The 27,210-nt window shown below is 44.7% G+C and overlaps 1 protein-coding gene across 1 annotated transcript; it reads right to left on the reverse strand.

Moving 5' to 3' along the window:
- Positions 1 to 3,143: 3,143 nt before the first annotated feature.
- LOC130458162 (zinc finger protein 420-like) lies at positions 3,144 to 17,475 on the reverse strand. The gene is made up of 4 exons (XM_056821271.1): positions 17,334 to 17,475; positions 14,748 to 14,877; positions 10,218 to 10,344; positions 3,144 to 7,481 (listed from the first exon to the last, which is right to left on the reverse strand). The coding sequence occupies exons 2-4, from the start codon at positions 14,778 to 14,780 to the stop codon at positions 5,197 to 5,199; spliced, it is 2,445 nt and encodes an 814-aa protein (XP_056677249.1). The 5' UTR covers positions 14,781 to 14,877; positions 17,334 to 17,475; the 3' UTR covers positions 3,144 to 5,196.
- Between the last annotated feature and the right edge of the window lie 9,735 nt (positions 17,476 to 27,210).

The raw sequence follows: 27,210 nt of genomic DNA on the forward strand, positions 1-27,210 counted from the left end.
GTTGATTTTCTGTGTAAGATAATTATTTCGATAATGCATTCAACTGAATGTCACTGTGTAAAGGATCATTTTAGCATTGTAACTTAAAATCTAAACTTAATTGGTCACTAGGGAAAATCCCAAAAAAGAAAATACCCAAGTCAGCTAGAAATTTGATGGTGATTTAATTGATATAGTGGAGGAGATTAAGAAGAAGGAAGAAGGAAAAGGAGTAGGATTTCTCTCTCCTGGCTAGTACCGGGAAGATTAGGAGATCTAGGAAGTAAGGTTTTGGAGTGTGAAGGAGGAAGGAATCAGCCTGAACTCCAAAAAGGGCTCAGCCAAGAATCAGCTCATGGGCAAACTTAATGCAAAACCCAAATAACTGCCACAACTCCAAGATGTCAGAATGCCCAGCACGTTGTTAATCAGAGTCAACTCTTCAGGGAAAGAGAGTGAAGAGAGCCAGTGATGTGCCTTATATAGAAGGTTTTATGTCACTTTCCTGTGTCTCATCTGCACCAATGATAGCTTAGCTTGGCTTAGGACAGCCCAGGGGTCTGTCTGCTTTTTCTGCACATGTCTGTTGAGGGCCATTTCCTCAGATAATTAAATCTTTTGATCATGGTGCAGGCATCCTGACCTTGTTAAACTGAGTACGGTGGAGAAATGTAGAGGTCCCAAGACCTGATTCTGTTAGACCAAGTATCTCCATTGTTACTGGTCACGAAAGAGCTAAATCAGATCTTATAAAGTCCAGTCTGATTAGGGCGGAATGCTTTTAAAATTCACAATTGGAATGTGAATAATTTTATTTCATATTTGAAATCCACGATATCATGTTACCTTTCCATTTTTGCCTCATAGAAATTTTTGAGAAAATCTTCAAGTGATTTCTATAAAGACATTCATTCCTAAATTAACTCTTATTTAGAACCAGATACTATGATAAATTAAGACAATTGAGAATAGGGTTAGAATGTTTTAAAAACTGAAGTATTTAAATGGACATAGTTGTAAATAACTCCTTGTTTCCACTTTTAATATTGGTTCTATTAGTTTTGTTTGTACAGTTTTGAATTTAATATAAAAAATCTACCTATTTTATACCTCCAAATGTTATCGATTTCTTATTTGGCCATAAATTCTTCCCTTGTCAATAAATTGATCTGAAAGATAAACTATTCTACGCTCCATCAATTTTCTCATGGGATCCTACTTTAGGTCTAAATCATATGCCCATTTGGACCAAATCTTAGGAGAGCTCATGCCATCGTAAATTGTCTGATTATGAGCAAGGTGAGAGTTCAGTGTGAATGTCTGCGGTGTAAAACTGGCCTGCAGTTCATTTTATTTAATCTAAGGTAGTAGGGAGAAAAGAAAAAAAATTGGAGATACTTTCCTTACTGGTCCATTGAGCTTGCTATTCTGTGGCCATCATTAGGGCACAAAAGCCATGCTCATAGGGAAGTCCAGCCAGCAACAAAACTGAAAGAGAAGAGATTGGATATCTGCTCTTGCCTCAGTTTATCAAATCTTTTCTCTGCCCACTGTAAAAATTAAATTATCAATAGTAATAAAAATATTGTCTTTCATGAGGTTTATCAAGGATCATTAGAAATCAAGGAATAAAGTAAATACAAAATATGAAACGACTTGTTAGGGCTGATTACCCCATTCAGAGTGCCCACGCTTAGCTTACTTACTACATCATTAAAATGGCCGAATGAGAGGGAGGCACACTGCCAGTTAAATACCCATTCTGATCTCGCCTATGTGGAGACTAAGGTGAGATTATAGGGAATTTAGGGAAATACCAACGACTTCTGGGGACTGAAGTCTGGGGTTCACAATCTCCATTTTTACATTCCCCCTGAGGCCCAAGGAAGACTAGTCTCTCCAGTGGGTCTTGTAAACATATCAGCTATGAAAATATAATAATTTTAAGATAAGAGGAACAGAACAAAACCAATAATTGATTGGCACACTGACAAAAATCCAATTAAGGGGCAGTCCCCTTTGGCAAAAGAGTGTACAAAGAAAATAAATGTTTAATCAACCTTCAGTTCAATCAACCGCACCCCAAGATTCAATCTGGATCTTCCTATAGTAGCTTGTGGTCTGTGGAGCCATCTTCATGGTGTCTCCTCCAAACAGTTCATGTTCTGGATTCGGGGAGGTAGCATGTTCCTTAACATTAAATTACTCTCAAAAGGAATTTAAACTTTGCAATTTAAAATAATATTTTTACATGCCCTTCTGAACAGGGTGATTGAAAAACTCAGGGATCACTTAGGGATGCATGGCTGAGTTTTGAGCTTATATGAATCAATTGGCATGAGAAGTAAAAAAAAAATCAAAATTAAAAAAAAGATAATTTCTGGATGAAATATAGACTATCAAAGTCTTATGTGTAAAAATTCTAAGTAAAGGACAACTAAATCTATAACAGGTCCTTGAATCAGGGCCCAATTAAAATGATGGAAGCAATTAAGCATTTACCTAATTAGTAGCCAGGACTACAGGAAGAAGCCACATTATGAAAGACAGGAAAAGGGACTAGATTATAGGAGCCAGGTAGGAGCCAAATTTGAGATACTTCTTTGTAAGTATTTTCACAAGGAGGGTGGATACAAGGAGTCCTACATTTTAACATAGGTTAAGTGTTGTAATCTCAAGTTTCACACTAAGTTCAAGTCCTTTGCATTGGCTTAGAAGTGCATCAATCCTACCTGGATTGGTTTTCTTCTTCTTTTTGACCTGTGTACTCTTTTGGCACTATTCAGGTTAAATCTGTGCTCCTTTGACACTGTGCAGTTCAGCTTTATTTTTTTTTTATTCCCTTGTCCTGGAATCAGACAATCATTAAGCAAAGTCCCCAAATTTCTTTTAAACAATCAATGGCATCATTTTTATAGTCTCAAGCTTTTGGGTATACATTGACATTATAGCAAATATACTTTAAACTTATATTACAGCAAAATAAAAAAGTTAAACAAAATCTTAATACTGTTGACATGTGCTTCAAAAATAAAAAGGAAAGAAAAATTATCCGGGCCTGCCGGACTTCAACGGTGGGGTTCGGGGAGCAGCCACCTAAAAAGAACCCATAGGGGGAGAGAGGGGGAGACCAAGCACGCAATAGAGAGACAGAGTCAATCTGGTAGTGTCAAGGCTCCGTTTATTGCAGGTGTAAGGTAGAATATATATGCTTGAGGTAAAGGGGGGGTGGTGGTGGTGACTAAAGACTGCTTGTACCAGGAGGGAACATGAAGAATGGTTATTGTTATGTTTTGTGGCTGTTGGTCTTGGCGACGCCTGGGAGGTAACTTATTTGTTAAGTTTCCCTAGGATCATAAATCTTGTTTCAGGTCAAGTTGTCCCCGAATATGGTCTCTGACGAAAAATGAAACTGAAATGGTATGTTGCACATGCAAGAAAAATATAATAAAAGTTTTAAAATTCAAAAATATAGCTTATAATCATTGACACACTCTGTCAGCTAAGGAAATGTAGAATACAAAAGTTTCTCACCAAACTAGAGATCCATTTCCTCTTCATACCTGGCCATGATCCACTGTGAGTATGAAGAAATGAATTTCACAAAGTAACAGTTTAAAAAAAAAAAAAAGAACAGTAGTACAGCAAATCCCCAAAATTCACAATAGCCCAGTTAATTACAATAGGAAACAAACCCACTTCATATTTTACATAATTTGATGTATGGCATTTTTTTAAAAGCCTATGAACTGATGGATATTGGTCACAAATTTTTTTTAGGTGTAGCAAATCTTTCAACCTTGGCAAATACTTTTTTGAACCAAGTGAAACTCATTTCTGTCTAGAACATTCTCAAGAAATATAGATATCTTTTAAAAATGTGGCAGAGGAGTCTAAGGGAAAAAAACCACTGTACTTTTGATGTTGGGTAAAGGGAGCTGAAGTTATAAATGAGAGATGCTCCTCTTTTGGGAATCATCCATGGGTACCATGCCCTGGGATTAACATCCCAGCTCCTTTGGTATGAGACTGTGATGTCCCATTCATTCACATTTTTTATAAAGGTGGTAGGTGGGGCTTAAAATTGTATTTCACCTCAGTTACTGAAATGGACCTTACCTTCTGTTAAAGGCAGAAAAAATGAGCGGAGTTGAAAAAAATCTAAAAATCACGTCTAAAGTACCCTTAAAATCAATTTGAGACCTTTAGCTCATTAAATTTTTCAAAGTTTGTTATACAATTGTAAAGAAGTCCATCCATCCTCTATGAAACAATTTACAAAGTCAAAAGTAGAAAAAAGTTGTTTTTATATGGGCTTATTCAATATTTGTTCAGTTTAGTTATAGGTGAAAAGCAAAAGAATATAACAGTAGTTAAAAACCCAGTATATTAAAATGATTCACTGTAACAGAATAGTATTGAATGCATTAATATATGAACCTAAAACCAACAAAATAAAATCTTAAACAAAACAATCAGTAAAATGTAATAAAATAGAGATTTAAAAAAAAATATTGGAGTCTGAAATGCCTTTGCTGAAAACCCTTGGAGAAACGTGGCTTAAAAAATTATCTAGGCTATCTTTAAAAAAAAAATTAAAATATCTCTAATTATTAAAATGTTGTATTTTTTGAGATTTATTAAGGATTATTAGAAATCAAGGAATAATGAAAACACAAAATAAGGAACCACTTGGTAGGGCTAATTAGCCAATTCAGAGTGCTTGCACTTAGCTTACTTAACCCATTATTGCAATGGCCCAGTGAGAGGGAGGCAGAGACTGCCAATTAAATACTCATTGTGATCTCGCCCAGGTGGAGACTGAGGTGAGATAATAGGGAATTTAGGGAAATACCAAGGACGTCTGGGGATTGAAGTCTAGGAATCAAAATCTCCATTTTTACATCACTAACTTACAAATCTCATCCCAGGAGCCAACCATGGCTATCATTTTTGCAGGTGTTGCCAGGGGCCAGACCAGGGGGCACTGCACGGGACATCACCTTGTTGTCATCTCCTGATCTCTCAACTCTATTGCTGCCTTTTTCTTGTTGCCATTCTATCCTCACTCAATGGATTCTATCACATAATCCTCACCGGCATCAAGTTCAGGCTCAAAAAAGGTATATACTGCCTCAGAAAGGGGGATAGAGTAAATACCCACACAATAGCAAAACTTGAGCTGCATATGAACATGTTTCCACATAGCTTTTATTATTAAGATTTCTCCCTGATGTGGATTCTCTGATGTACAGCAAAGTATGAGCTCTGACTGAATATCTTTCCACATTTCTTACATTCATAAGTTTTCTCCCCAGTGTGGATTCTCTGATGTACAGCAAGATAGGAGCTCAGACTGAATGTCTTTCCACATTGGTTGCATTCATAAGGTTTCTCCCCAGTGTGGAGTCTCTGATGTACAGCAAGATAGGAGCTCTGATTGAATGTCTTTCCACATTGGTTACATTCATAAGGTTTCTCCCCAGTGTGGATTCTCTGATGTCTAGCAAGATGGGAATGCAGACTGAATGTCTTTCCACATTTCTTGCAATCATAAGGTTTCTCACCAGTGTGGATTCTCTGATGTACAGCAAGACTGGAGTTCCGACTGAATGCTTTTCCACATTGGTTGCATTCATAAGGTCTCTCGCCAGAGTGGATTCTCTGATGTTCAGCAAGATAGTAGCTCATACTGAATGTCTTTCCACATTGGTTGCATTCATAAGGTTTCTCACCAGTGTGGATTCTCTGATGACTAGCAAGATGAGAACGCATGCTAAATGTCTTTCCACATTGGTTGCATTCAAAAGGTTTCTCCCCAGTGTGGATTCTCTGATGTACAGCAAGACTGGATTTCCGACTGAATGCTTTTCCACATTGGTTGCATTTATAAGGTTTCTCCCCAGAGTGGATTCTCTGATGTACAGCAAGATGGGAGCACTGACTGAATGTCTTTCCACATTGGTTGCATTCATAAGGTTTCTCACCAGTGTGGATTCTCTGATGTTCAGCAAGACTGGAGCTCCGACTGAATGTCTTTCCACATTGGTTGCATTCATAAGGTTTCTCCCCAGAGTGGATTCTCTGATGTACAGCAAGACTGGTGCTCTGACTGAATGTCTTTCCACATTGGTTGCATTCATAAGGTTTCTCACCAGTATGGATTCTCTGATGTCTAGCAAGACGGGAGCGCAAACTGAATGTCCTTCCACATTGGTTGCATTCATAAGGTTTCTCCCCAGTGTGGATTCTCTGATGTACACTAAGATGGGATCTTCGCCTGAATGTCTTTCCACACTGATTGCATTCATAAGGTTTCTCACCAGTGTGGATTCTCTGATGTACAGCATAATGTGAGCTCAGTCTGAAACTCTTCCCACATTGAATGCAATCATAAGGTTTTTCCCCAGTGTGGATTCTCTGATGTCTAGCAAGAAGGGAGGGCAAACTGAATGTCCTTCCACATTGGTTGCATTCATAAGGTTTCTCACCAGTGTGGATTATCTGATGTTCAGCAAGATGGGATCTCCGACTGAATCTCTTTCCACATTGCTTGCATTCAAAAGGTTTCTCCCCAGTGTGGATTCTCTGATGTTCAGCAAGATGGGATCTCCGACTGAATCTTTTTCCACATTGCTTGCATTCATAAGGTTTCTCTCCAGTGTGGATTCTCTGATGTTTAACAAAACTGGACTTCCAATGAAATGTTTTTCCACATTGATTGCATTCATAAGGTTTCTCCCCAGAGTGGATTTTCTGATGTACAAGAACACTGGACCTGTGACTGAATAACTTTCCACATTGGTTGCATTTATAAGGTTTCTCTCCAGTGTGGATTCTCTGATGTTCAGCAAGATGGGATCTCCGACTGAATCTCTTTCCACATTGCTTGCATTCAAAAGGTTTCTCCCCAGTGTGGATTCTCTGATGTTCAGCAAGATGGGATCTCCGACTGAATCTTTTTCCACATTGCTTGCATTCATAAGGTTTCTCTCCAGTGTGGATTCTCTGATGTTTAACAAAACTGGACTTCCAATGAAATGTTTTTCCACATTGATTGCATTCATAAGGTTTCTCCCCAGAGTGGATTTTCTGATGTACAAGAACACTGGACCTGCGACTGAATAACTTTCCACATTGGTTGCATTTATAAGGTTTCTCTCCAGTGTGGATTCTCTGATGTCTAGCTATACTGGAGTAACATGTGAATGTCTTTCCACGTTGCTTCCATTCATGAGGTTTCTTAAGAGAGTGCATTCTCTGATATCCCACACAAATGGCCCTTTGCATAAAAGTATTTCCACACTGATTATCTTCACTAGATTTTCCCCCAGGGTGAATTCCTTGATGTTCAATATCAGATGAATTTTGAGGTGCAACACAGAATTCCCTGAAAGCAAAGTTATCAGGACAATCACTCATGAATCTTTGTAGGTTCATTTCTTCCACAGAGAGGCTCAAATCTGTTGCAGTCAGCTTCATTTCAGGTCTGATCTCTCTTTCTAAAAGAAACAAACAGTAAAACATACATATAGAGCAACATATACACATATATAACTCTTATCTCCTTTCCTCCACTGTCAGAAAATAACCTGCTTTATATCTTATTTCCTCACGTAAAAAAAGCTTCCAACTAAAATGGGCACAATCCCTCCTTTGAAAATACCATGCCTCAAAGCTCTCATGTGATCTCACAGGCTCTTCATAAGAAATCTGGGATTCGGGACAAGCTAGCTTTATTACATTCCTAACTTGGACCGTGACTCAGGAAAGGTTGGATGAGTGACTTGACCCAAAATCCTGGCAGCTGAGACCAAATCCTGTGGCTAGACATGCTCTGTCCACGGTACTAGACCATTCCATTTCAATCTTTTTGCTTTCGTTTTCATTGTCTATACATTCAATCCTCTCATCCTAGGCAGACACCACTGGGTGCATGGAGACCAAATATTTCCATTTCATCATCTAGCTTCTCTGTAAGCATGATGGAATTCCCTTTGTGATTGCTTTCGACCTTATTTTTTTTTCCCCAGTATCTGAGATCAGATGAAGAAATTCAGGACTCTTTTTAGCATTCATTCACTGTACAAATGATTTTGTTCTGTTCCCTACTCTTAAACACCTACTACAAAAACATGGCATTTTCCATGTATAAAAATATGTCTCATAGAGTAAGTTGAGTCCTTGATCCATTTATTAGGAAATGGGCAAGAAAGCTCCTACAATTCTCTTTTTTCTTTCCCACCTTATACAGATGCTGGCACTTTCATGATATTCTTCCTAAGAATCCCAATATGGGTGGTGCACTCTCATCATACCTCAGAAACTTGCCAGGAATTTTAAGCCTGGGCAAGTCACAGGAGCTCTGCTGGTCTCAGGCTCCGCAACTATAACATGAACGTAATAATATTAAGTGACTCCTGGGGTTCCTATGAGGATCTAATGAGATAATATTGATAAAGTGTATGACACATAATAGGGCCCATATGTAAATGGTGTTTGTTTTTATCTTTAGAATTTGGATTATTTCCTCCTTAGATTACTTTTCTCCTTTAACTATCAATCTCTTCACTCCTCTAGTTCCTGATTCCCCTGTTAAACTAAATAATTTCCATTCCCCAACACTTCTTTATCCCTGGATCATCTCAGAGTGAAACTAGACCTCTCTAGTGCTCCTTCCCTTCAGAGCCTTCCCTCCTGTGATTGGTTTCCCTGCAGCTGCAATCCCAAAATACTGAAGGGAAGTGATAGGAAATGGAGTCCAATGGCATCATCTTACAGAGAGAAATTGAGGTACAGGGGGTTCCGTGACTTGCCCAAGAATTCCAAGTCGGGTCCTCCTTCTACTAAATCTAGCCAGTGACTCCACTCTGAGACTCTGTCCTTGGGGTTCCTGCAGGAGTCTGCCCTTATCTCTCAAGGTTTGTAATGCAGGAGCCCAGAGTAGAATGTACCTGTTACCCTCTTGGGGGACCTGGAATGAGCAGTAGCCCCCCTTCCCACCCTGTTTGAGTCCATTCTGGAAGAAACTCCTGACATCCCAAAATGGCTCCAATCAATCAGTGTTCTGCTTCAGTATGAAGCCCCAGACACAGGGACCTCAAGGGATCAGCTCTCCTCCCAACACCCTGCCTGCTCCTCCCTCCTTGACACCTCTCTGAGCCTCCTGGACTCTTCTCTTGGGGAGTCTCTGCCTCCTCTCCTGGAGAACTCAACAATCCTCTTTGGATTCAATGCTGTCTCTCAGTCAGTCCATTCATCTTGACAATCACAGAGAAGGGCAAGCAAGGCCTATAGGAGGCTTACAAGGACTGCTGGAGGACAGTCTCCCCAGCATTTAGGGAAAGGAGAGGAATGGGGAAGACATTTAGGAAACCAATCTAGAACCAGAATGATAGATTTTAGGGGATTTAATTCAGAGAAGCCTGGAATCAGTCGATAGTTTTCCATTACCAGGAAATGAGAGGCAGCCAGAAGGAGAGGGCTAAGGAGCTGGGAATCAGAGGCAGGAGGGCCTCAGTTTACATTTCACCACAAGTACCTCCTATGTGGGTGCTTCAGAACAAGCCACTTTATTGAATGTATTTTCTCATCTGGAAAATGGGGCTAATTGTGGCACTGAATTAGGAACATGAAAGTGAGGAAGAAGTGCCAGAAAATTACAGAGAAAACCCTAGATAAAATCCCAGGCTAAGAGCATGTCATTATAAATGCTTTGTCCTTTGCCTGCCTTCCTTACTGGCTCTGCTGGAGGCTTAGGGCAATCAGAAGGAAGACTAAGGACAAATCATGTCTCCTGGGGACACCAAGGGGCTGAGAGCTACGTGTTTATGCTGGTTAAAGAGAAAAAGATCCCCAATAGTAGATCCACCCTAGAGGGGAAGAAGGTGGGAGGAAAATCCTCCAGAAGAGCTTTCCCAGAGGGGTTTGGGAGACACATTCAGGGCCAGGGAGGGATGACAGGGATTCAACGCTGAGATTACTTCTACGTCTGGGACTCTCCAACATGCATTTGACCTTGGACTACAGGAGCACCAAAGGGAGCCCCCAAAGTCCAATTACAGCATGCAAAATCCTTTTACATGAGAACCAGGCAGCAGGAGGGCCCTGGCTTGGGGACTCGCCATACCAGGCCTCGTCCCTTCCTCATGCCTGAAAACTCCTTCCACACCTGCCTGCTGCTCAGCTCAACATTCCCTTGGATGGCAGACTCAGGTAGGAGGGAGAGGGCTCTTTACCCACAGTGAGCAGGTTCCGGGCATTCTCCAGCATCACCTCCCTGTACAGCTCCTTCTGGGGAGGAGACATGAGGCTCCACTCCTCCCAAGTGAAGTCCACAGCCACATCCTGGAATTTCACCACCTCCTAGAGGAGTCCAAGAGAGAGCACAGGGCTGAAACTCACATCACAAGGAAGAGCCCACCTCTGGTCAGTCACAGGAGGAAACTGACCCACAGAGGAGGGAAGGGGCCAAAGGTCCCACCCTTTGTCAGTGTCACAGACAGCACTAGAAGTTGAGTCTGTAAGAGCCCAAAGGAGGCTTGAGAAGAGCAGCTCTAGGAGGCTCTGGAGGGAAGCTGAGGAGTCTGCGGTGTGTGAAGGGAAACTTCTAGGGGATCTGCAGGGCAGCCTGGGTCCCAGGGAGCCAGGATGGGATGTAGGAGTCAGTCACGTGTCTGTGGCCCTGTTTTTGTGTCCCAGGACAGCGAGCATAGGTGTGTCACCAACGTGCCAAAGCCACGGAGGGGGTGAGTGGGGGAAAGGCAAAAGGCAGGAGAGGGGAGGAGAGGGGCTTTTCTACCGCCCCGGATCTGACTGGCTCTCTGGGCTGGGGGTTTGTCTCTGAGCTTCCCTGATCTCTTGATCTCTGGAAAGCCCAGCCTGAGCAAGCTGAATGGAGGAGATCTAGAAAGGCTGAGCTCGCTCTCTCTCTTTCTGTCTCTGTCTCTCCCTCACTGTCTCTGTCTCTCTGTCCCTCCCTCTCTCTGTCTCTCTTTCTCCCTCTCCTTCCCCCCCCTTGTCTCTCTCTCTCTCTCTTCTTCCCTCTGTCTCTCTCTCCCTTTTCCCTCTGTCTCCCTCCCTCCATCTCTCTGTGTCTCTCTCCCTCCCTCCCTCTCCCCTTCCCTCTCTCTCTCTGTCTCTCTTTCTCTCTGTCTCTCTCTCTCCCCCCCAATAAATGCTCTCCAACCTGGTAATGAGACCGTAGATCCGTCTTTACTTATAACTCTGTGGAAGGTACAACAAAGGAGAGAAGGTGCTCCACAGAGCTCGGGGACTCAGGATGCAGCCCGGGTGACCCATCCTCGGAGAAGGCTGAGCTGATCTCAGATCATTGACTTATTGATCCTCTTGACCAGTAACTGCTTTTGTAGGGTAACTCCCTGAGTCCTGCTTCTCTGCCTCCTGGCTTAGCTCTACACTCAGCCAGCCTGTAATGGGGGAAGTGCAGAATCCAGCTCTTGGGCACCTCATCACTGTTCTGGCCTCATTTCAAGGCATTCGCTGGCCTTGGAAGGTTCAGTCGAGCCCCAGGGAGTCAGGTTAGACTTTCCACACCCCCGACCCATCTCAGACAGGGCTGGTTTCCTACCCAAAATCAGAATCCTGACCTTGCACTGGACTCACACCAGAATCTCTGCTTAGTCTGAGGACAGAAAGAGGGCTGGGGCGCTTCTGGCCCTTATTACCGATTATTCCGGTCAGTCACATGTCCCTGATCCTCCCAGCTCTATGACCATTCTACGACAGACATCAATTGCCATGTCTGTTCTTTGTACTTTGCTCCCCCAAACCTATCAAAGAGATCTAGCCTTCTGCTTAGGGAGCATTAACAGAGGGGAGCCCCTGATCTCTATTATTGACAGGTAGCACTTCCCTGCTTATCTTCTTGGGAGAGCTGCCTCAGTTTACCCTCTGGTTAAATTTCACTCCCAACACCTGTAAATGTGAGCTTCACAATGCTGGACAGAATACCACATGTTCCCTAGTGAAGAGGAATCTGCCGAGTTTTTAGGAAGAGACCCAGAAGGGAAGAGATCATTTGCTTCTTGAACACCCCGAGCAGCAGAAATGCAGGAAGAGTGAATGAAGACAACAGCAGCAGCAGCTGAACAGCAGAGAGACCAGAAAGAGGCTTCTTGTAAGAACTACAGACAAGGAGAAAGGGAGGAAGAAGGAAAATGGGGGTGGGGGTGGAGTTAAAGGTGAAGGCAAAGACAGAGGGGATCCGGGGAAGATTCCTGGGGCCTCCCTTCTGCTCCAGGAGGATGCTGCTTGTGTTGGACTGCACAACCACAGGGGAGAAGAGGAGGCAGATACAGAGAAGATGGAGACACAAGGGGGCACCTCAAGCACCTAAAACTGTCATTTCCATCCCCTCTACATTCAGCACTTGTTCTGCCCTTCTGAAGATTCCTCAAGTGGCAAAGGTCACTCCTTGTCCTCTAGAAGCTCTCAGTGCAGGGGGAGACAATACACAGACACAGGGACACCCAGCAAGCTCTGCCTAGGAGAAATGGGGAAGAACGGAAAGAATAAAGGCACTCTGACCCAGAGGGACCAGGGAAGGTTTCCTGCAGAAAGTTTCTAGTCTTTAGCTGGGACTTAGAGGAAGTTTAAAGGGATCAATGAAATGAAATGTAGAGGGAAAATATTCCAGACATGACTTAAAGCCTTGGAAAATGCCTGGAACTAGACCCAGCCAGATCACATGGTGGATAGAGTGCCAGATCTGGAGTCAGGAAGACCTGGGTTCAAATGTGATATCAGTCACTTCCTAGCTATGTGATCCTGGGTAAGTCACTAACTCTGACTACCTGACCCTCATCAGTCATATTTATCTTAGAACTGATCCCAAGATGGCAGATAAGAGTTAACCCGCCCCCCCCCCCCCCCTCAATATTTTCCATTCTGGGGCAGTTAGGTGCCTGTGAATACTGAACTAGAATTAGAGAGAGAAGGTCCTGGGTTCAAATATGACTTCTGACACTTCCTACCTATATGACCTCCCGTAAGCCAGTCTCCCCCAATTGCCTACCTCTTAGCCATCTGCTGCCTCACAAGAGATGCTCACCACCAACTCTAAGACAGAAAGAAAGGATTTCTTTTCAAAGTCTCCAGCTGAGGGAATCCAGGAGGCCAGGCACCCTAGGTCCAAGAATACAGACTGGAGAGTAATGAATGAGAAGATGTGAAAGAGGGCTTTGAACACCAAACAGAATGGTTTGTATTTGACCCTGGAGGGAACACGGAGCCACTGGGGGTTACAGAGGAGGGGAGTGACACAATCATAACTGAGCTGTAGGGAATTTACTTTGGTGGGAGAATGGAGGAGGCCTTGGGGTGGGAAGAGCCTTGGGGGACACAGAGCCAGCAGCAGGATGTCTTAATAGTCCAGGAGGGAGGTGATGTGGGCCTCCACCAGTGACACAGCACAGAAGGGGGCACATTAGAGAAATGCTGCAAAGGTGAAACTGACAGGGCCTGGTGCCATATTGGATATGTTGGTAAGGGACAGTAAAGAGGCAAGAAGGCTCCTTGGTTTTGAACCAGAGGGACTAGGAGGATACAGCTCCAGAGAAGGTGGGGGTTCTGTCTAGGTGAGAGAGAACAATGGGACACACTGAGGTCATGATGTTTCCTGTTCACCTGGTGTGAAATCCCTGTAAGGAGATTAGAGATAAAAGACTGGAGATCAGCATAGAGATTGGAGCAGAAAATGGAGATCTGAGACTCATCAGCAGAGAGGTGGTACTTGCATCCCTGGTAGCTGATGAGATCACCAAGTGCAGAAGCCCAGAAGGAGAAGACTAGAGGGCCAAAGACAGGGCTGGAGCAACTCCCTCACCCTAGGCTTAGTGCTACAAGATCTAGAGGAGGAGTCAGCAGAGAGGACAGAGAATCACAGGGCAGAGATGGAGGAGCTAAACTAGGACACAGAGAAAGCTGTCCTAAAAACCCCAAGAAAGTGAATATAAGGGAGTAGAGATGGGCCCAAAGCATGAAAGGCTGCAGATAGGACTGAGAGGAGGACTGAGGAGGTGGTCTATCATCTCAGAAAGAGAGGAGCATACAGGGGAGGAGGTACAGAGGAGAAGGCAAAGCCTGAGAAGATGGAGAAAGGATGGAGGTCCTGCCTTGATGTAGAAGGGGGTTCCACTGATGAATGTTCATGTGGGTGAAGGGAGATGAGGACTCATATTAAGGCCAGAGAAACTTGGTGCCTACAGTCTACTAGTCCTGAGTAGGGGTGGGGGTGTCCACTGTGGCACTTGGAGGACTGGGAGACCCGGGAAGATTCCAGGCAGAAGCCAATGAGCAGCACAAGGGAACAAAGTCTTCCTTGAAGATGGCAGAGACCAAGGGAAACCCTCAGGTTCTCCTCCACGCCAGACTCAAGAGGGAACAGGTGAAAAGAAGCAGAGGAAGAGGGTGTGCAGTCAGACAAGCAGAGAGCAAAGACAGGATCCCTATTCAGGGAAGAAGAAGGAGTCAATGATTGTCCTCGCCTCTTACTTGTGCTAAGGGAGAAATCCAACATGGGAGCCAGAGCCTGGGGGGAACTCTTGGGGTCTGAGCTGTCCAAGGGCCCAGGAATCACTCTCAAAGGCAAGAAGAGGGCCAGGAAGGGCTGTTCTTCCTGCTTGGGACATGGGGATAGACATGGCCCAGCAGGAAGGAGCCAGCAGCTTCCCAGAAATCTTGTGTCAGAGCCAGGGAAGGGCCTCCCTGGCTGACAGGGCTCCCATCTTGGGCCGGAATACACTTACCTGGGCTGGGAGTCTGTCCCTCTCCAAGGCCATCCCAGGCACTCCAGGTTTCCTGTACAGGCAGCAAAGCAGCCCCAGCGAGTCCCTCTGGAGAAGCTGATCCAGCTTGTCCAGCCTCGTCTCTGTAAGGCTTAAATGAGGAGTTTGGACAAAATAAGGGAGAAGCATTGAATCATTTAAGGTTTAATGAGAATATAGTAGAGGAGTAACTTAATGTCAGCCCTCTAAGCCAGAGGAAAGAAAACTTCTAGCAGGGTTTACAAGGAACAATTTAGTTAAATAGAGATAGTCAAAGAATAGAGTTAAACGAATATAGCAAAGGAGAGAAACATAAGAAAGAGGCAGAGAAAGAAAATTGCCTGAAGTCTATACGAGTGATCCTATAACTACCTCCATTTACTACCTAAACTGCCTATAAACTGCCTATCTACCTATAACTACCTATAACTACCGCTAATAACAACCATCCCACAGAGTTCCAACCAAATCCAGACCAATCAAAACCAACCCCATCAGTGTTTAATCCACCCCCAATTAGGTCTGTCAAAGAGCAGCCACATTCCAAAAAGTTCAAGAAAGAAAAAGAACCGAACAACAGACCAAACCAAAACCCCCAAACCCAAAAGTTCTTTCACTAAGCTCAAGCCCAATGTTATATTCTAGCAACCAACCACCATACACCAGCCCAACACAGCAGTAAACTTCCCCCCAACTGCCAGACCTAACTGTCAGCAACTGAAAAACCCACCAACTGATGCTGGCCCCCCTTTATAGCCTTTTCCTACCTCACTTCCTGTCTCTATGCTTCCTCCTTCCTGTCCATGGTTTCTCCTTCCCATAACTATGAGCTGGCAAATCCCTTCACATCTCTAATGTTGGAGGACCTCCAGGTCCCTGTTAAATTAAAAAAGGAATAAAGAATTCCTTTTTACATCTCCCCACTCAGGCTCCTGTCCCCTCCCCCCTTCAGTCTACTTTCTGGGCCCTGAATAGAGCTCCATCCAAAGCACTTCCCTTGGTCCAGGGAATGTTTAACTGATTCCCATCCCAGCCCTCTTTCCCCCAGTGGAGACAAGCCCATCTTCCTCTCTGCCTTTGGACTCCCTCCTTGGCCAATGGCTCTCAGGTGGACTTCACAAGAAAGCTACCCTGATCTCCCTCCAGCTGGGGTCAGGCTCAGCCCATTCCCCTGAGGGAGGGGGAAGGGTCTGCACCCTGAGCAGGATCAAGTTGTGCTGGGGTCTCCCTAAAAGTTGGGGGGGGGGCGGTGCCGAGGACCCTCGACAACTGAGGCTGGGAATCCCTGACTGGAAGGAGCTGGAGAGCCCAAGGCCTGCCAGGGAGCAGCCAAGGGCCAAAGAAGGGGGCCAAGAAAGGGTTTTGGCTCCTTGGGGGGGGTAGGGGCAGAGCTCAGTGATCCTCCCAGAGACTCCTCTGAGGGCAGCCCAGAGGAAGCTCTAAGCAGGAGCTGGTTGGGGGTCAGGACTCCTGGGTCAGGCATCCCTGGCCCCTAGACTCCTCCCAAGGGTTGGGCTTCCCCCTGGGCCACCCCCACCAGGCTGGGCAGAAGAGAATCCCCCTCCCCCTGCATGGAGACCCTCCTTCCCTCCCCCCAGACTGCCTGGATACATTTTGAGGAAGGTGGAGGCAGCAGAGAACTCCTGGGGGAGAGCAGGGGGGAGGGGAGGGAATGAGTTCCACAAGGAGGGGCCATCTGGGTGTTGAACCATCTCAGGAGAATCAGACAGGTGAAGGGGGGTCAGTGTGGGTGGGGTTAGGTGGGGGATGGGAAAAGGGGGAGGGGGAGAAAGAAGAAGGCCTGGAAGTGGACAAGAGGCCGAGGAGGGCCCAATGTGACAAGAAACTGTCCCAAAGACAAAGCCCTGATCTGGGGGAGGGGGAGGGACTACAGGAGGCCCCCTTGGGCTGGTGGATGGGCGTGGGGGCCCCTCCAGGTGCTCCAGGGGGCTCAGCCAGCCTCCAGCCAGGAAACCCTTGCAGGGGGTTCAGAGACAAAAGGGGAGCCGCTAATAGTATAGGAAGAGTCTGAGGCTAGACTGGAACCCAGGCCCTCCCAGTGCAGGCCCGGCACTCTCCACGGGGCTCCCTTGGGCAGAGGGCAGACCTCCCGGTGGGGAAGGCCCTCCTCCTCCCTCAGCCCCGTCCCTGCTGCAGGGCCTCCTGGGTTCTCTTCCCCTTTTCCACCAGCCTCCAGTTAGCCCCTCACGTGACTTTCCTCTGCCTCCATTGCTGGGAGCGGTAAAAGTACCTCTGCTACTCCCCCCCCTCTCCTCCAGGCATTTTAGCAGGAAAGAAGATCCCAAAGAATAAGTCGAAGGCCACAGCTGACCCCAGTCAGACACCGGGGCAGCCCCGGATACACTGTACCCCGCGCAGATGCAGAGTCCCAGGACGTGGGGGAGGGGCGAGGCTCCCGGCTTTGGGTGGGTCCAGGAGTCACCGCGGGAGGGTTCTGCTCCTGAGGGACTAGTAAACGGGAGGATTCTAACTCAGTCCTGCTCTCTGCCTCCCCCACCTCCCTCCGGCCCCCTTTGCTGCTGTCCCCCGCCATCACTCCAGAATTACCAAGGCTGGAGGGGCCGGGCGGAGGGAGATCCAGAGCCGGCTAAGAAATAGAGGCGGGAAAACGCTCAGAAGGGAGGAGCAGGCGGGCTGGCGGCGAGCTTCACTTCCGGGTTCCCGGAGCCCTCTGCGCGGCCTGTTCAGAAGCTACATTGCTCCGCCCCGCCCCTTCGGCCTGGCTCTCCCATCTGCGTGTCCCCTCCTCCTGATCCTTTTTTCGGAGCCTCCAGCGTGAACCCCGCCTCCCTCCCCGCCCCCCAGCCCTCCCCTTCATTCCGCCCCGCCCCTCTCTGTGCGTCTGAGAGCCGCCACTGCGTTCTGTTTATGGCCCTCCCGTCTCCTGGCTTTCCCGAAGAACGGAAAGGGTCCCGGGGCCCCAGGCGTCCCGAGTTGCCAGCTCTTCTTGGGCCTAAGACAGTGCGGGGGGGACCCGAGAGATCCTCTTCTCCTCCCCCCACGCTTGTAGAAAAGAAATGTAGGCGTGGCCAGGCACGGAACAACCTGCAGAACCAGGAGGAGCCTGAGACCTCCTAGGGGTCAGTAGGAGGCTAGAAGAGAGCCTCAGGCAGGAGGAGGAGAAAGCCCGGCGTTAGTGCCGCCCTCTCTGGCCACGCCCCTCTTGCCCTTCACCCAGCGCTAGCCACGCCCCTCTCGCTCCGCCCACGCTTCAACTTGCCCAAGGACCACAGAGAGCTGGCTCAGTGCCAGTCTAAGCTTAGTTGTCAGGGAGGAAAGACGGGGAAGGAAACTGGGAAGGAAGGAGCGGGCTAGTCCTGAAGGGCTTTGTGTGCCATGCGGCATTTTGTCTTTGATCGAGGAGGTAATGGGGAGCCACGGAGGACTTTCTGGAGTAATGGGGGAGGAGGCCCGCCTTGGTGTCATACAGAGTCCCTTTGGGGGCTGCATAGGGCGAGGAGACCTTCCAGCAGCTCCTGTCTCAGTCCGGGGGTCACGTGGGGGCGCAGGTTCTGCTGCAAAGGGGTCGTACAAGGCCTTGGCAGCAGCTTGGGGAGGGAGTCCCGGCATCCTCTCCTCTACGCAGGAACAAGAGCGGAGTGCGAGGGGGTCTCAGCCCCGGAATGGGAGGCTCCACTGGCCCTCCGTGCACAAGGCAGAAGAGGAGCGCTTTGGGCGTGGAAGGGCGGAAGGACCCCCGGGGGCTGCTGGGATCCAGCTCGTCTAGGTATGGAGGTCCCGATTCCCAGACCCCGGGGTGCCCCCGTTAGGGTGGGGGACGTCTCACTACCCTTCTGGGACGCCTTCATCCAGGGGGATAGCACCAGTGCAAACGGCCATAAGTAATTGTGAACTGAGGTAAACTGAGGCACAAAGCGGCCTGACTGATCTGTACTAAGGCACAGACCGTGCACTTCCGTAAATGATGCAGAAGGGCCAACTGAGTACAAGTACAGATTCTGCAGTTTCTGCTGAATTAGAGCTAAGTGGTGAGAAACAAGATCTCAGAGCAGGAGGGTCCAATTTCTTTCACTGGCTGCCTCCATCAGATCATCCTCAAAGCCACTTCCAGGCACTCTAAGGAGAGCCCCTCCCTCCCACTGAGCTAGCCTGAGACAGCCCAGATAAGTCCTGGGGAGCCCTCTGGGGGTCCCTCCCCCACTTCACCCTTCCTTTGGGTCCCCAAAGGGGGAACACAATTCCTCTTCATGGTCTAGAACTGCCCCCCCCCCCGTTGTTAACAAAGCACCTCCCACTGCTCCCCATCATCAACCAACCAGTTGATATCAATTTGCTTTTAGAACCATGATTGAAATAATATAGCACCCAAATTTCTAATGGAGAAACTAGGAGAATTGAAGTAAGAAATAGACAGTAAAACCATATTAGTGGGAGACTTGAACCAACCATTATCAAATTTAGATAAATCAAATGAAAAAATAAATAAGAAAGAGGTAAAAGAAGTGAATGAAATCTTGGGAAAATTAGAATTAATAGACATATGGAGAAAAATAAATAGGGATAAAAAGGAATACACCTTCTCAGCACCACATGGCACATTCACAAAGATTGACCATACATTAGGCCACAGAAACATGGCACACAAATGCAGAAAAGCAGGAATAAGAAATGCAGCCTTTTTAGATCACAAGGCAATAAAAATAATGATCAGTAATGATATATGGAAAACCAAATCAAAAACTAATTGGAAATTAAACAATATGATACTCCAAAATCGTTTAGAGAAGAAATCATAGAAACAATTAATAATTTCATCAAGGAAAATGACAATGGCGAGACATCCTTTCAAACCTTTTGGGATGCAGCCAAAGCCTTAATCAGAGGTAAATTCATATCCCTAAGTGCATATATTAATAAACTAGGGAGAGCAGAGATCAATCAATTGGAAATGCAAATAAAAAAACTCAAAAGTGACCAAATTAAAAACCCCCAGCAGAAAACCAAACTAGAAATCCTAAAAATTAAGGGAGAAATTAATAAAATCGAAAGTGATAGAACTATTGATTTACTAAATAAGACAAGAAGCTGGTACTTTGAAAAAACAAACAAAATAGACAAAATACTGGTCAATCTAATTTAAAAAAGGAAGGAAGAAAAGCTAACAGCATCAAAGATGAAAAGGGGGACATCACCTTTCATGAAGTGGAAATTAAGGCAATCATTAAAAATTACTTTGCCCAATTATATAACAATAAATACACCAATTTAGGTGATATGGAAGAATATATACAAAAATACAAACTGCCTAGACGAACAGAAGAAGAAATAGAATTCTTAAATAATCCCATATCAGAAAATGAAATCCAACAAGCCATCAAAGAACTTCCTAAGAAAAAATCCCCAGGGCCTGATGGATTCACCAGTGAATTCTATCAAACATTCAGAGAACAGTTAATCCCAATACTATACAAACTATTTGACATAATTAGCAAAGAGGGAGTTCTACCAAACTCCTTTTACGACACAAACATGGTACTGATTCCAAAACCAGGCAGGTCAAAAACAGAGAAAGAAAAGTATAGACCAATCTCCCTAATGAATATAGATGCAAAAATCTTAAATAGGATACTAGCAAAAAGACTCCAGCAAGTGATCAGAAGGGTCATCTACCATGATCAAGTAGGATTTATACCAGGGATGCAGGGCTGGTTCAATATTAGGAAAATCATCCACATAATTGACCACATCAACAAGCAAACCAATAAGAACCACATGATTATCTCAATAGACGCAGAAAAAGCCTTTGATAAAATACAACACCCATTCCTATGACAAAAACTAGAAAGCATAGGAATACAAGGGTCATTCCTAAAAAGAATAAACAGTATATATCTAAAACTATCAGCTAATATCATCTGCAATGGGGATAAACTAGATGCATTCCCATTAAGATCAGGAGTGAAACAAGGATGCCCATTATCACCTCTATTATTTGACATTGTACTAGAAACACTAGCAGTAGCAATTAGAGAAGAAAAAGAAATTGAAGGCATCAAAATGGGCAAGGAGGAGACCAAGTTATCACTCTTTGCAGATGACATGATGGTCTATTTAAAGAATCCTAGAGATTCAACCAAAAAGCTAATTGAAATAATCAACAACTTTAGCAAAGTTGCAGGATACAAAATAAACCCACATAAGTCATCAGCATTTCTATATATCTCCAACACAGCTCAGCAGCAAGAACTAGAAAGAGAAATCCCATTTAAAACCACCTTAGACAAAATAAAATACCTAGGAATCTATCTGCCGAGACAAACACAGGAACTATATGAACACAACTACAAAACACTCTCCACACTACTAAAACTAGACTTGAGCAATTGGAAAAACATTAACTGCTCATGGATAGGACAAGCCAATATAATAAAAATGACCATCCTACCCAAACTTCTTTATCTATTTAGTGCCATACCCATTGAATTCCCAAAAAATTTTCTTTACTGATTTAGAAAAAAACCATAACAAAGTTCATTTGGAATAACAAAAGATCAAGGATATCCAGGAAAATAATGAAAAAAAAACCCACAAATGAGGGGGGCCTTGCAGTCCCAGACCTCAAACTATATTACAAAGCAGCAGTCATCAAAACAATTTGGTACTGGCTAAGAGACAGAAAGGAGGATCAAGGAATAGACTGGGGGCAAGCAACCTCAGCAAGACAGTATACGATAAACCCAAAGATCCCAGCTTTGGGGACAAAAATCCACTATTCGATTAAAAACTGCTGGGAAAATTGGAAGACAGTGTGGGAGAGATTAGGAATTGATCAACATCTCACACCCTACACCAAGATAAATTCAAAATGGGTGAATGACTTAAACATAAAGAAGGAAACCAAAAGTAAATTGGGTAAACACAGAATAGTATTCATTCAGACCTTTGGGAGGGGAAAGACTTTAAAACCAAGCAAGACATAGAAAGAATCACAAAATATAAAATAAATAATTTCGACTACATCAAATTAAAAAGCTTTTGTACAAACAAAACCAATGTAACTAAAATCAGAAAGGAAACAACAAATTGGGAATAAATCTTCAGAGAAACCTCTGACAAATTTTTAATTATTCAAATTTATAAAGAGCTAAATCAATTGTACAAAAAACCAAGCCATTCTCCAATTGATAAATGGGCAAGGGACATGGATAGGCAGTTTTCAGATAAAGAAATCAAAACTATTAATAAGCATATGAAGAAGTGTACTAAATCTCTTATAATCAGAGAGATGCAAATCAAAACAACTCTGAGGTATCACCTCACACCCAGCAGATTGGTTAACATGATAGCAAAGGAAAGTAATGAATGCTGGAGTGGATGTGGAAAAGTCAGGACATTAATTCATTGCTGGTGGAGTTGTGAACTGATCCAACCATTCTGGAGGGCAATTTGGAACTATGCCCAAAGGTCGATAAAAGAATGTCTACCCTTTGATCCAGCCATAGCACTGCTGGGTCTGTACCCCAAAGAGATAATGGAGAAAAAGACTTGTACAAGAATATTCATAGCTGCGCTCTTTGTGGTGGCCAAAAATTGGAAAACAAGGGGATGCCCATCAATTGGGGAATGGCTGAACAAATTGTGGTATATGTTGGTGATGGAATAGTATTGTGCTGAAAGGAATAATAAAGTGGAGGAATTCCATGGAGACTGGAACGACCTCCAGGAAGTGATGCAGAGTGAGAGGAGCAGAACCAGGAGAACATTGTACACAGAGACCAATGCACTGTGATATAATTGAACATAATGGACTCCTCCATTAGTGGCGGTGTAATGTCCATGAACAATCAGCAGGGATCTAGGAGAAAAAACACTATTCATAAGCAGAGGACAAACTGTGGGACTAGAAACACGGAGGAAAAGCAACTGCCTGACTACAGCAGTTGAGGGGACATGACAGAGGAGAGACTCTAAACTAACACTCTAATGCAAATATTAACAACATGGCAATGGGTTTGAATCAAGACCACCTGTGATACCCAGTGGAATCACGTGTCAGCTATGAGGGGTGGGGGGGGGGAGGAAAAGAAAATGATCTTTGTCTTTAAAGAATAATACATGGAAATGATCAAATAAAATATTATAAAATTAAAAAATAAAGAACCATGATTGGTGGAATGGAAGGAGAGCCCAGGGGTCCACAGCATCCCCTCAGAGCAGTGACTCAGTTTCCCTTGGCCCAGGCTCACTCTTTGGAGAGGCTCCAGCATCAGGGAGAAGGTACCTGGCTAGTGTGAAGACTGGATTTGGCCATCCCCTGATTGTACCAATGAAGGTACTTAGCTCTTCCTTGCTTGTGAAAATTAAACTGTGAATCCCCAAAGTGTAAACTCAGTATTTGAAGTAGATCTACCCACTTTAACCACCAGAAGGTGTGAACTAACTACAAAACGTGTGAACATCCATTTCATACATTGAGTGGGCAGGCCTGGAGTGTCGGCTATGATTGGTAGACGTAAAATTTAGGGGAGGGGACACAAGAGAACAAGGTCTTTGAACATGGAAACAGAGACACACAGAAAGGACAATCACTCAGAGTTGGAGGGAAAACAGACACTGGGATTGTAGTGAAGACACTTGGCTTTAGCTGCTTTCCTTTTAGATGGTCATTGTGATGAGTGTAAAATGTTGACTTCTGACTTCCTTCCTTGCACTTTGTGGAGGTGTGAACCTCTGAGAAAGGCCCATTGTCTTGAGACTCCTTTCCCTGACTACTGTGTTAGAATTGCTAACTGGTTAACAGGAAGTCAGAGCTCACTCAAGCTCTCTCTCTCCCTCTCTCTCTCTCTCTCTCTCTCTCTCTCTCTCTCTCTCTCTCTCTCTCTCTCTCTCTCTCTCTTTCTGTCTGTCTGTCTCAATCTCTTCCCTGTACTGTACAAATAAACTACCATGAATTACATTTTACTTTAGTAGTTCATTTTGTAATTTAGAAGTTAACTCCCTGGCGACCACCAATTTAATATTCAGTCCATCCAACCATAAAATTTGACACTAGAGGAAACATGAGGCCAAGCTTTGCCCCAACCTCCTTGGACAGGGAGTCATTTTCACTTTTGGACATATCTTCACAAAGGCTTCCATGGGCTAGGTTGTGGGCATGGAGGTGACCCCCATTGCTGAACTGAGCAGAATCAGCCACAGTTCCTTCTCTGAATGGTGACAGGCAGCAGTGTCTACTCATCTGACTCCAGGTTAATTTTGTCTTAATTTATGCTAATATAATGGGACTAAGTCAGACCAAATTTGAGTTGTCCATCCCAGAATTTCCCAGCAGGCACAAGATAGAAGCACCCATGAAGTAGAATCTGCCTAGGGACAGTTCTGGGCAGGAGGTCAGCTGGCCTCTAAATTTGCAGTCCTATCCATAAAAATCAGAGACAGCTTAGTGCTTTGTGTATTTGGATGTATCGTCTGTCTGTCTGTATGTATGTCTGTCTGTCTATCTCTTGTTCCTGAATACATTTAAGACACTAACCCCTGGGCTCTGGAGTGACCAGTCAGGCAACTACACTGACATCTGGTGAGCTTGGCACTCGTGATTTGGGTTTCACAATGAAGGACTTAATGGAGGGCTTCACACCTCCTTTCTCTGAGTGAATACCTGGGCTAGGAGGAAGCTGGTCTGAAACCTGGACTCTTTCACCTCATTTCCCCTAGTTGCATAAGTAAGAGGTCTATCTGATTGTTAATTCAAGCTCTAGTATTTTGGCCAAAATTCCTGGCCTGCTTTGATATTAATGTAGATCTCTAGTGTCAGTAGAGTACCTGTTGTTAAGCATAGTTGAACCTCTATTCCACTGTATGCAATCAGAGAGTATTCTGGGATCCCTCAGGATCTGGTCATGTTGCTCTGGTTATTCCTAGTTATTACTCCTCCTGGCTTTGGACCTGGCCAGTCCATCACCTCTTCATACACCTCTTTGGGGTTGTCTCCACCCGAATTGCAAAAAATCCCTTTCAAAGAACCCATTCTGTCCAAAACCTGGTTTTAGCATCTTTGCTAAATGCCCAGACAGGATTAACTCCTTAGACTGAGCATGCTTGGCCCCAGGAAGTCTGCATTGACTTGTAAACCTTCTATTGGATCAGATGGGCTCTTGGGCACAAATACACTGATGAAGTGATCTATTAGTACCTTGGACAGATCCTGAAAATAAAAACAATGCCCTAAAAGTACAGAAAATCTGTCCAACAACTGGCTTATGTAGCCAATCACAAAGGACCTGTCCATGGGCTGTGAGGACTAAAAGAAGACATCTTGTTGTGAGGTCTCTGTCCCCTGAAAGGTCAGCTGTGGTTGCCACCTCCTGTTTTCTCTCTTCTTTTCCTTCTTCCTGTGATCCCAGAAGTTGCTGCTTCCTCTCCTCTGCATTCCAATCTACTTCTGTTCTTACTGTCCTACTCAATCCTCCTGTAACAGACCCAGCCTCTCCCCCTCTGTCATCATCTCCAGAACTGGACTCTCAAATGCTAGACTAATGCCTGACTTCTAATAGCTTCATAATGTATGCAAATCTATGTAAAAGTACATTGTGGGAGATTTATATGTCATGAAAGAGTCAAGGCAGTTGGGATTCTTCCTCTGGCGACTTATATAAGGAATGTTCACTGTCATGTAAAATTTGACATCGATGGGACACGTTGGGTCAGGTGAGGTTAATATTAACAGAAGAAAGGCTTGTAGTAAACCAGAGCTTTCAGAAGGAAAGTCACTGAACTCCAAACAACTTAAAATAAGAAAAACTCCATCAGAAGCACAATCTTCAGTCACCACATCCCCTTTGTTTCTGTATCTAACTTGGAGAATCCTTTTTAGCAGCTCCTGAGAGTGTAAAGGTTTATGATAATGCTGATGAATGGTAATGAGAGAATCCTGAAAGGGTGGAAGTTGGACCTGGTAATTGGAATGTATATTTGTCAGACTCAGTTCCTTACTAGGACCAAACCTTCATTGCATTCTAAGATATTATCAGTGATGGTGGTATCCAGTGATTGCAAAGGTATCACATAGCAATGTTGGAAGGGTTTAAGATGCTTACAAGAAGGTGAACTGAAAGGTGAAGAAGCCTAGTCAAGGGGTATATGAACACGGTGCCCTCTGAATGGTCAGGAAGGTCTTATTAAAGCAGCTGACATCTCTTACAGTGGTTAAAAGCATGGTGGTATCCCTAATGGTAAGCAATGTGCCTGAAGAAGATGGGGAATCTTTTTAAGGGATCTCCTGGTGGGGTGGTAAAACCTTTTTCAAGATCTCATCCCTTGTGACTTTTATTTCCAGTGGGCAAGATGAAAAGAGGGGGAAGGTTCTCTAAGTACAAAGAAGCTGCTAAGCAGGAGTCTCAGCAAGCTGGGATGCTTCTAGCAGGATCTGCCCCATTCTTGGCAAGACATGGGATAGTGTGGATCAAACCAACATTCTCAGATGAGGAGGGTACAGGAAACGTGCAGGTGACCAGAATCAAAGGGACCTTTTTTCTCTTGTGATGGATGTGCCTATCATAAGCACCTGACACATTAAAAGAGAGAGGGAAGGAAATCCAATGTGGTCCAGGCAGGATGCTCACCTACAGAGTTACTTGGCTTGAAACAAAGCTTAGAAAGTAGAGAAAAGTGTTAGGAGAAAAGGTTCAATGGCCAGGAGGCAAGATGGAGGTTGGGAGAGAAGAGAGCTTGTCTGGTTTTCAGCTCAAGGAGAATATGTGACAAGTGAGGGGAAGACAGAGAGGTGGAGAGAGGTAGTGGAGGGGTTTGGGAGGCCTTTATGACTGTGGTGTAGGTATGAAAAAGTACATATCAGGGAAGGAATAAGTGATCAAATATTCACATATACGTCAGGGGGACTCATATGCCTGGATATGCAAGTCCTCTTTAGTTTTTTTGTGGGTCTCAGTGTTTGTACTGCACCAGGACTGGTTTTCTGGCCACACCACATTCCTGAGGTCAGGGTCTAGCTGTTTCTCACATTCCTAGGATTTCCCTGGTGTCCTAAGCCCCACCACACAACAAGATCTTTGGGAACCATGATTATATATTAATTTAAGGTCGCCAAGGAATTCAGCTATGTAATTCCTAAATGAAAACTCAAGTCAGCAATCAACATTTTATGGAGTTTTTAATTACAAACAGGAGGAAGAAAGGTATTAGAGAGAGAGAGAGAGAGAGAGAGAGAGAGAGAGAGAGAGAGAGAGAGAGAGAGAGAGAGAGAGAGAGAGAGAGAGAGAGAGAGAGAGAGAGAGAGAGAGAGAGAGAGAGAGAGAGAGAGAGAGAGAGAGAGAGAGAGAGAGAGAGAGAGAGAGGAGAAAAGGGAATAGGGCTTAAATACCTCCTCTGCTTAGGCTAGGCCAAAGGCCCAAGCCCTTAGATAGCTGAGGCAAAGAAAAGAGATCAGTCCCTATCAGTCACGTGA

Source organism: Monodelphis domestica, chromosome 3, assembly GCF_027887165.1.
Source record: "Monodelphis domestica isolate mMonDom1 chromosome 3, mMonDom1.pri, whole genome shotgun sequence".
NCBI classification, from domain to species: domain Eukaryota; kingdom Metazoa; phylum Chordata; class Mammalia; order Didelphimorphia; family Didelphidae; genus Monodelphis; species Monodelphis domestica.